Source organism: Polistes canadensis, unplaced genomic scaffold (assembly GCF_001313835.1).
Source record: "Polistes canadensis isolate GaletaPanama2010 unplaced genomic scaffold, ASM131383v1 scaffold_173, whole genome shotgun sequence".
Lineage (NCBI taxonomy): Eukaryota > Metazoa > Arthropoda > Insecta > Hymenoptera > Vespidae > Polistes > Polistes canadensis.
Window position 1 is genome coordinate 11,707 of NW_014569720.1, and position 10,960 is coordinate 22,666.

At 29.0% G+C, this 10,960-nt stretch overlaps 2 protein-coding genes across 4 annotated transcripts; one reads left to right on the forward strand and one right to left on the reverse strand.

Annotated features, from left to right (window-relative positions):
• Positions 1 to 42: 42 nt before the first annotated feature.
• Positions 43 to 6,465, forward strand: LOC106789252 (PERQ amino acid-rich with GYF domain-containing protein CG11148; the record flags this gene model as incomplete). Its single annotated transcript, XM_014753323.1, has 13 exons — positions 43 to 216; positions 327 to 528; positions 599 to 809; positions 941 to 1,910; positions 2,298 to 2,654; positions 2,735 to 3,040; positions 3,109 to 3,201; positions 3,389 to 3,828; positions 3,920 to 4,118; positions 4,196 to 4,396; positions 4,643 to 5,066; positions 5,144 to 5,373; positions 5,454 to 6,465. Coding segments are annotated over 13 exons (3,933 nt in total), but the record flags the coding sequence as incomplete, so codon positions are not given.
• Positions 6,466 to 6,469: 4 nt separating this feature from the next.
• Positions 6,470 to 10,381, reverse strand: LOC106789266 (N-acetylglucosaminyl-phosphatidylinositol biosynthetic protein). Of its 3 annotated transcripts, XM_014753343.1 has the most exons (9): positions 9,859 to 10,381; positions 9,575 to 9,731; positions 9,310 to 9,489; positions 8,948 to 9,182; positions 8,528 to 8,825; positions 8,092 to 8,452; positions 7,961 to 8,022; positions 7,756 to 7,850; positions 6,470 to 6,550 (listed from the first exon to the last, which is right to left on the reverse strand). In XM_014753343.1, exons 1-8 carry the CDS (start codon positions 9,879 to 9,881, stop codon positions 7,781 to 7,783), a joined length of 1,386 nt encoding a protein of 461 aa, XP_014608829.1. In that variant the 5' UTR covers positions 9,882 to 10,381; the 3' UTR covers positions 6,470 to 6,550; positions 7,756 to 7,780. The 3 variants fall into 3 exon arrangements, with proteins under 3 accessions (XP_014608829.1, XP_014608831.1, XP_014608830.1); XM_014753345.1 differs by lacking the exon at positions 7,756 to 7,850; XM_014753344.1 differs by lacking the exon at positions 6,470 to 6,550 and having other exon boundaries at positions 7,794 to 8,022.
• Between the last annotated feature and the right edge of the window lie 579 nt (positions 10,382 to 10,960).

Consider the following 10,960-nt stretch of genomic DNA (forward strand, 5'->3'; position numbering starts at 1 on the left):
TATATATATATATAATATTGAAATAATGTAAATATTTAGCGTTTATGGAATGGAGGTGTGACTAATATTGGAGGCCGTGGAAGAGGAGGTGGAAGTGTAGATCGTGGAGGAAGAAGTAGAAATGGAAGAGGCGGTTTATATTCTCATTATTCTAGAGCAGTTGGTTTCGAGGATCCTAGTGAAGTAATTCGCATCGATTCAGGCCAATCTTTTCAAGTATGTAATATCTCTAAAAAACATGTAATATCTCTCTTTTAAAAAACAGAAGTATTCTTTTAAGCTCTGATAAAAGTAAACATGTTATATTGTTCTATACTATTATTTAGGCAAGAAATCGACCATTTGAAAGATCTCAAAGTGAACGTGGCTGGTCAGAAAGAAATGGATCTTCGGATCCAATTGAATGGAATGGTTCTACTAGTCCAAGAAAAGAATTATCTCGTGGGACTAGTGGAAGTTCTCTTATGGAAAGTAATTGGCGACGATACAGAAATGGTGGAGAAGATGATGAGGGTTGGCGTAAGTGGGGTAAGTAAACCTTATTTATTCTATTTCAGCAAATTGTAGAATTATATTTATTTATATATCGTTCATATAGGTAGAAATAGTTGGCGCGAAGGAGGTAGTATAGATAGGGACAGGCTGGATAGAAATGAAGGTGATAACGAAGAAAGTCGAAATGTTGGTGGACGATGGGAATTTCGTGGGAATCATAGATCTCCTCACGAAACGAACCATCTTCCTCCACCTCGTACGGCACGTACATGGGAATCTAATCATCATGATAATCATGATAATCTTCCAGAATGGTAATTTTTCCAAAATTTATTATGCATTTATATTACATTTTCTAGTATTCGATTGGTAATAATGTTAAATCTCTTCTTGAAATGTGAAATCTTATTAAAGTGTCATTTATATATATATATACGTATATTAGGGCAACTGAAAATCCTAGCGAAAGCGGAGGGCGATTTGATGCTTCAGGAGCATTTCATGGAGGAATGTATTCCGATGATGATGATGAAGGAATTATTAACGTAAGAAATTCTCAAGAGTTAAGGACTCGACGTGTCTCCGAAGGAAATGCTTCCGGTACATCAAAATCTAATAACAAATCTGTGTCATATGGCACAGGCCAGGGACAAGTAGAAAATCGTCATATAAATGATTGTACTGGTACAAAGCATAGAGAAAAATCCAAATCTGTTCGTTTAATAGAAGAAAAAGATAACACTACAGAAAGAGACGTTTGTAATTCTCCAAATAAAGCAGTTCTTTCAACATCTAGCAATACTTCCGCAAAAAGTTTATCATCTACATCTTCGTCTGCTTCTCTTACTATATCATTAGTGACAAATGTAAATACTAATAATATCGAAAGCGATAAAACTCCATCAAATGATACAGATAATAAATGTTCAAGTGTGATACATGACAGAGGAACTGTAGAATTAGCAGTTGATAAGGATATAATAGCGTCTACTACAAATAGACAATTATCCATACAAGCAGAATCACAAAAGGTTGCGCATGAATCAATAATACATAATGTAAAAAAGTCAGAAGATGATCTAGATAGAATGAAGGAAAAAGCTGATGCTCTAGTGGCCACATTGATGGCCGATGAAGAAAGCCATAGAGAAAAAGCGGCAACTATATCTTCATCTATGAGCAATCAACAAACATCTTCGAATGTGCAAGAAAAATGGTTTTATCGTGATCCACAAGGTGAAGTACAGGGTCCATTTTTAGCAAGTGAAATGGCAGAATGGTGCAAAGCTGGATATTTTACTGCTGGATTAATGGTAAGAAGGACTTGCGATGAGAGATATACTACTTTAGGGGAGTTAATGAAAATTTGCGGGAGAGTGCCATTTATTCCGGGGCCATCCATTCCTCCCTTAAAGGTAAACAATTTTTTCTTTAATATTTTGGACTATTATATTTTAAACGAAGTATCTTGTGTATATATATTTTTATGCGTTTTGTGCGTTTAATGCGCATAGTAATTGTATGAACTATCCACAGGCCAAAGCGATTAACATCATTTTTAGAATCTTGTAAAATTTTATTATCAAGGTGCTTAACTTTTTTCTTATACTTCAAATAATAAGATTTAATATCACTAAATGACAATTTGTATGATCATCTAATAATAAATTATAAGACAATGCATATTATTTAATCAAGTAATTTTCTCATTAGATATATACATAATCATTATTTATTAAGTACTTCAAAGAAAACAAGATTCTTCATCTTCAATTTGTTAAGTTATTGAAATATGTTTTCAGTTGTCCGAACCAGTAATACCATCTGTTCCTAGTACAGTACCTGCTGGTATAGCTGCTACTACTCTACCAAAGTCTGGGATAGAAGATCCTTTACTTTTACTTCAATATCAACATATGCGTTTATTACAAAATCAACAATTATTATTAAGACAAATGAGAACATCAGCTATAGCTAAACTTTCTCAATCTGAACATTGGGCAACTCTAAGTCCTATTGAACAGAACCAATTAATACTCCAATATGTTATTCAGGATTCTGAAATACCAGATATGTCAATATCTGCTAATCCATTTGTGCCTCATCTTACACCATCACCGTCAAATCCTGTTATACAATTATTTAATCAAATGCAACAGGTTAGTAACATTTTTATTAATATACGTTTGTATATATGTTATATGAATACAATATTTGCATGGTATTGTAACTACAACAGGCAAAGGTACAGCCCGAACCTCATCTACCATCTAGTTCACAAACCGGTACTGCAGGACATCCTGGCCAGATAGATCCTATACAACAACTTATTCAACAAATGGGCGGCATTCAAAATGTACCTACAATTTCACAACCAAATTTAAATTCTGCTTCGTCTCAAGAAGATAATCCTATAAAATCATTGTTACGACAGCTTAATGTTAATGCAACTGGACATCCGCAAACATCTCATATTGATACTGTTTGGCCACATTCACCTCCACAAATAACTCCACAATTTAATGCTCAAAATTGGTTGACACAGGTATGTTTTTGTACTTCTAAATATTACACTTAATTTATACAATTTTATTCATAATACTTGTATCATAGGTAGGACCTATACCTGCAGTACCGCCTGGACAATTACCTACCACACTTTGGAATTTACATGCTAAAGAAATAAAAACGGAACAACAAATATTAGTAAGTATAATCCATTTGCAACGATTTAACCCCTGCATGGAGAGTTTGTCATAAGTGAAGATAATCGCCCCTGTTTCTCCCCTCGGTGGCCAACTAAGAAAAACGAGGACTATACTTGTATTAAATATAGAGTAACTTTTATTAATGTATAATCAATACAATTAAATGTGTATTTATTTGTTTTTAGGAAGAACAGAATCTTAAGTTGCAAGAACAAAGAAAGAAAGAAGAATTGAGAAAACAAGAAGAATTACAAAGACAAGCTGAAAAAGAGAAAGCTAAAAGAAAGCAGGAAGAAGAACAAGTTAGACAAGCAGAAGAGGCAAAACGAAAAGAAGAAGAGGAAAGGAAAAAGAAGGAAGAGGAAAAGAAACGTAAAGAAGAAGAAAAGCGGAAACAAGAAGAAGAACAAAAGAAAAAGGAAGAGAAAAAACGTAAAGAAGAAGAGAAGAAGAAAAGAGAGGAAGAAAAACGAAAACAGGAAGAGGAAAATATTAAAAGGAAGCAAGAAGAAGAAAAAAGAAGACGAGAAGAGATTAAAAAGCAAGAAGAAAAACATAAGAAAGAAGAAGAGAAAAAGAAAAAATTAGAAGAGGAACAAAGAAAACAAGAAGAAGAAAGAATCAAGTATATCTTTATCTTATATATAAATTATTGATTTTATATATAATTTGTTTCCTATTAAGTATTCTAATTTAATTATATTGTTATATTTCAGGAAAGAAGCAGAAGCACGCAAGCTGCTCGAGGCTGAAGAACAGGCACGACGTACCGAACAAAGGCGTCGAGAAGCAGAAGCTCTTCGTAAACTTCAAGAAAGAAGTAAAGCACCATGGGCTCAGGCACCTCGTACGCCTGCTCCTACAACTCATGCTTCACTTGCAGAAATTCAGAGGCTAGAACGAGAGAAAAAAGCAGTAATTTATTCTTTATCAATAATGTTGATACTTCAATTTTATTAATACTTTTTTGCTAATAATTTTAATAATTATAGGAAGAGCAACGATATCAGCAATTAATGCAACAACAATTAGCACAACAAAAAGCTGTAGAGGCAGTACAAGAAGCAGCAGCGGCAGATTCGTCGAAACGTTTACAATTTAAATGGGCAGAAAAAGCTACATCTTCTAATAAACCTCTTCAAGTAAAAAGTCTTACACAAATTCAACAAGAAGAGCAAGAACGTATTACTAAGGTAAACACATATACATATATTTTTTTTTTTTTTTCAATATTGCAAAAATACATTTTAATAATTGTTGTGGAAAATAATTATTAATGAAATGGTATATATTATTTTGCATTGTATCGTAATGGTCATTTATATAAAACGTATATAAAAATATGTAAAACATAAGGTAAGTAAAATACTAATAATTTTAATAAACAACTCGAGATATTTGATATATTATAAAATATTATATCGCAAATAAATTTTTAGCAACAAGAAAAAGAAAGACAGGAAAAAGTAGGACAAAAAGAATCGACTAGTGTCCTTCCTAATGCCGGTATATGGGGAACAGCTTCACAATGTCTGAATTGGACTAATTCGAGTTCATCTAGTAATAGTCAAGCTTGGTCCACTAATACTAATAATACTAGCGGTTTTTGGGATGATCCTACAACTATACAAAGATCGTCTCTTACTACTAAACAGACGACAAGACCAGCAACAACAAAATCTACTTCTAACCAACAGCCTCAACAACAGCAACAGCAACAACAGAATAATAAATCAACTAAAAATAAAGTAAAAAAAGAAGAAGAACTAGTAAAAAAATTATTCGAACAAAACACTGCCAAGCTTGACGACTTTACACAGTGGTGCAACAAGGCTTTGAGTGGTATACAAGCTTCTGTTGACAGTAAGTAGTTCATTTATATTGTAACTAATAATTTTGTAATTTTTATTTATCTCTGTATTCATAATTTGCCTATTTAGTACCTACATTTGTTGGATTTTTACGAGATATTGAATCACCATACGAAGTAAAAGAATATGTACGTGTATACCTTGGGGATAATAAACAAAGCACAGAATTTGCAAAGCAATTTTTAGAAAAGAGAAGTAAGTGGCGTTCGGCGCAGAGGCCTCAAGCGCAGGTAGATAATTTGTGTAAACCTGCACCAGCCGTAAACCCAAATGCTCCTACCGAATTCCAGGAAGTTAAGGTATTACTGAAAAACATTTGGCTTATTATTAAAACATTAAGACATTCAAAATAATTGTTGTATACGATTCGTTTATATAGGGAAAGTCTAAGAAACCCAAGAAAGGAAAAATGTTTAAAGTAGACAATAGGATTCTTGGCTTTAGCGTAACTGCGGCACCTGATCGTATAAATGTGGGAGATCGCGATTATGGAGAAGACGTTTAAGCGCATTCCGTGCAATTACAACTAAAATTGAGGAAATTGTGCAACACTCAATTCATCAAATGGTTCGTTATTTATTTATTGTAGGTCATACTAAAGGTTTGAAAGATTCTATTGTGAATATAATAACAAATTTATGAAACACAAACAATTCTTCTGTCATTGAATAGAATCATCTACTAGAAAAAGTTTTAATACATTTTATTTTCCATAATAGCAACCTTATGAACTTGTATGGCGTAGCATTATTATTTCTTTATTCGATTAAAGATAGATTCTGTATCTAATTATACCCATTGTATATACTGTTTAACAACAATTTATTAAATAATCTGAAAATGTTTTGCTTTAGATATGCGACATCTAACATTGACAAAATTTTATAAAATTTCATCACTATCATTTTAGTACATAGATAAAATACAAAGAATTTATGTCAATCTATAACTTGTATACATAGAAACATCACAGTCGATAGCAATACGTGCTTTTAAAGGTATTAAACGGTAAATTTAACATTGTTAAAACTTATTTAAAGTCATGGATATATATATATATATATTTCATCATTGTACAGAGCACAGCATAATGTGCATCAGTGTTAAGCAATCGAGCATGTCGTATATATGAATCCTATGGATTTCTTACTTTCTAGCAAATATCATATAAATTCTGCTTTATATTATATTTCATAAACCATTTAGAAAACAGTAAATCGCACTTTTTCTGCAGTAAACAAATCTTTCGTATGGTAATAAATATAAACTATACTATGATCCATAAGAAAATGTTATATGTAATATTACATTGTTTCCAAATAATAAATGATGAATGAAAAGTTGCAAGCAAGATTGCTCTTGCTATGCTTCACATACTAACCTGTATAATAGTAACTTATATTATGTTTATAAATATACCTTTCTTCTCTTCTTTTTTTCCCCCTCAAGAAAGGTAGATGCATTACTTCGTATTATCTGCAGAACACAAATTTTTTTATTATTTAATAAGTTTTAAAAAGTAATTACTTGTATTTGTAACTATAATGCAGATATTGTACATATGAAAATGCAAGATATACAATAATAATAATAATAATAATAATAATAATAATAATAATAATAATAATAATAATAATAATGACAATTACTGAAAATAATGCATGTCTAAATCTGAATCTTATCAACATTAATTTTGTATTTTTTATTTTCAATTAAATGTCTAGCATTATGGAATCGTTGCAGAATTGAATTACTACATTAAGTAAAACTTTAGTAAAGTTTTATCTATAACCATAAATATTATGCTTAAAAAATCACCTATCTGATTTCATGATGCATAAATATTTTTAGACATTTCAACTTTTTGTTTCTAATTGAACTTATAGATAAATAAAATGGCACACGGATACTCTATCCCTTGCGCGGAATGTTACGACAGATTTGACCGCTTATATTATAATGATTGTTTATTAAGGTTCATTGGTTTTCTCGTAGAATTTGTATAAAATAATTTTAGGAGAGTTCCATTGGCTCTTATATGAAAGATTTATGTATAAATAAAAAAAATGTACAGTAATACAATGATGATTAGGCAGAAACAGATAATTGATATTGTATCAATATTATTATTGTATCTAACGGACAATATATTAAAATAAATATTACTATATTTTCAATTCGATAGAGTTTTTTGATTATTTGTTCTATATATTATATATGATTAAAATAATTGTTATTCTCGAAGATATATACTAGCTTTTCATATAATTTTATTTAGATCTAAAAAATAATAGAAAAAGAAATTAAAAAATAAAAATTAGAAATCTACATATTAATTGAATGTAAATAAGAATTCTGTTGCTGCATCATCTTTTACTGATAAGAAAAAAAAATATAAAAACATATATAAAATTCAAATTCCTTTTCTTTAAACATTATTTATAGTAACATCTATACTATATATTGATATTTTTAATTCATAACATTTTGGATTTATTTTACAAACATTTTAAACAATAATGTATGATTTAAAACAGCATTTAAATTTAGCACATATTAAGTGTGGAAGGTATATTTAACTATTAAATGTAATAGAAATAAATGTACACAAAAAAAAAATAATAGCTTAAAAAAAAACAAATAACTTCGTAAATGAATCATTAATTTCTATATACTTATACCTTCTCCAAATGAGAGATGGATAATTTAATACTTTTTTCTATAAAATAGGAGAAATTTATTAAAAACATTATACAGGCAGGCGCGCACGTACACCCTAAGGCAGATTTACAAAATTACGTATAATTTTTTTCCTTGAAAATTTCTTTCATTTAATTTTGTTACATTTTCTCGTCAATACATATAAAAATATTTCCTTTTGTTTACCATTTTTTCTCCTTTGAAGATGCTATATGATTTCCTTTATAATCCTTTACAATGTCAATATACTGAAAATATATTATGTCAATCTAGAGTTGTATATAAGTATAAATATAAAATAAAATCTTATAGTTTACCTTTCTGGGAACCATGCATTCTAAAACTTTTAATATAATGTAGCATAGAGATACCACTAACAGATATGGTAATACACCGCTCTGAATGTAACTTATTAATTGTTGACCTAAATTTTTCTTTGCTTCATTAGAGACTAAATCGTAAACAATTTCAGTTCTTTTAGTAATGTTAAACCAATTATAAAATAAACTTATTCTTCTATGCACTTCATACGGAGGACTAATATTTCCTGTCACATAGTCTAACATAGCTTGCTCTAATCCTTTAATAAGATCTGGTACTGTTGGTTCCACCAAATAAATTAAATCTGGTGGTAATACTTCAGGTATTCCTCCAACTTTAGTAGATACAACTTGTAAACTAAAAAGACAAAAATTAATATAAAATCAATGCTTTTATATATAGTTTTTAAGCACAGCTTTAGAAAATGCATACCCACAAGAGGCAGCTTCAACGATTGCCATGCAATAAGCTTCTGTGAGACTAGTATTTAAAAATATATGACCTTTATTCAAAACGTGTTTAACTTGAGCATGTTCCAAACTTCCAAGCAATGTAACTCTGTGCTGTAATAAATTTCGTTCTCGTATTTCTTCTATAAGCCATCGTTTTGGACCATCTCCCCCAATTAAGAAGTTCACATTATTATGTCGTGAACATATTTCAGGTATTATATGGGCTAAGAGATCAACTCCTTTACGATAAACTAATCGTGATACTACTACTATAGTAACTGCAAAAACAATGAGATTTTATATTATATCATTTTAAAAGTACGTATAAGAATGTATAATCATATGGTTATAATTAATTATTTAGATTTTTTATAATGAAGTAACAATCAAAGTAACTTACTGAATTCTTTACTTCGTTTGTTAATATTGGGTGTAAAAAGCATAGCATCTACAGCATTCGGAATAACGGATACTTTTTCTTTATGAACCTTTGCTCGCAAAACAGTATTTTCTTTTCCTATATGTGATACGCATATACAATGATCACAATCTGCTAAAGAAATTTCTAAAAATTTATTTGTTAAAATAGCAGATGCATCTGCAAAACCAAACAATGAATGATCTGTGAAAACTGTCTGGAAAACAAAATATACACACAAAATATAAATTTATTTATTTAATATATTTCAATAAGTTCATATTTCTCAAGTTCAATATTAAATAAATGTTATTATATATCGCTATAATAAATTTACACATTACCTTCAACCCCATTAATCTGCCAATTAACATTCCTTCGTGCGCTAAAGCAGAAAATGCGGAGTGCCCATGTATTATCTCTATTTCTTCTCTAATTAGTATATACCGAATGAGAGGAATAGAACATATCATCGTTGGTAAAATACATTGATTGTAAAATACTCTGACTGGAATATAATATACCTTTAATGTAAAATAAAAGAATAAAGATTAAATAGATTCCCAGAAATAAGAAATTTGCCAATATCTTATACATATGAGGCTATACTTTTAATCCATTGGTCATATAACGTATTCCAATTCGATTTTTATATGAATGCGTTAATACTACAACCTTATGTCCTCTTTCTAACAAACATTGTGATAAATTAAATATATGCTCTTCGACACCACCCATATTGGGATAAAAAAAGTCTGATATCATGCTGAAAAATTTAATTTATAGTTAACATAATATTCATTAAAATGTCTTATTTATGCACAAGGCAAATACATTACAATTGAATTAACATTCAAGTTTTTTATTTTTCATAATAAAAATTCACTACAAACCATATTTTATGTTGTAAGTTCATTATTATTGCTTCTCAAAAATAATTTTCTTTCTCTTTTATTTATAGAAATATTTTATTCATTAATATTGTCTATTATTGCACATTTACATTTTATGTACCATTTTTACAGTTTGACCAATACAGTTCTATATTTTGTTTATTTCTATATATTTGTTTACTTAAAATTAATTAATATTAAATCATTGAAAGAGTTAAAAACATATATTTCATCGTTGACATATAGATCTTCATTACACGTGCTTTATAGAACTATAATCTCTTTATAAACTATAGGATTGATGTGATACCAAGAACGAGTATTTACCATGTAACTACTACAGGTGCTGCTTAAGCGACATGGTTGCTAACGCGGAAATTTCAAATATGCGTTTTTATCGAATACGTGCGTGCGCCATATAATGTCCTTGTTAATTACATATATCGACAAAGGATTTCTCAAATAAAATAAATGCGTTTGAAAATATTCCTATACTGTGTTTTTTTTTTTTTTTTTAACTTAAATGAATCAAACTTATTTTTTATAATCATTGATTTTTAAATAAGGTACTGTAAAACTTTAAATATTATTTTACACTTGAAACTTATTTCCTTCGTTATTTAATTAATTAATCTCTTGTCTTTTATATACAAAAATTTTCGACATTCTTCATATTTTTAAAAATAATCTATAATATTTGGGTGTATTGATTTTTAATGACCATTCTATATTTATATATTGTAAAAAGTAATAATTATGACCATCAAAGCTATAATATTTATCAATAGCATTGTATTATATAATATACATCATGTTCTCTATGCTAATGTACACCAAATTCTAATATATATGCTTATATGCTATGCTACTTTGGAGAAAATATCAATCATAAAAATCGTTAAATTTTCTTATTTTTTTATAGTCGTACAAGATAAATTTTAAAAGCATTCAATTTTTAATCCCTTTATCCTTTCTATCATATGAACATATTATAGCTACAAAATATAACAGATTTCTTGACAGTTAAAATATAAAGTATAAAATAAATCTACAAAGCAGCTTACACTAAATTGCCTTATAAGTAACATCTATAAGTAACATA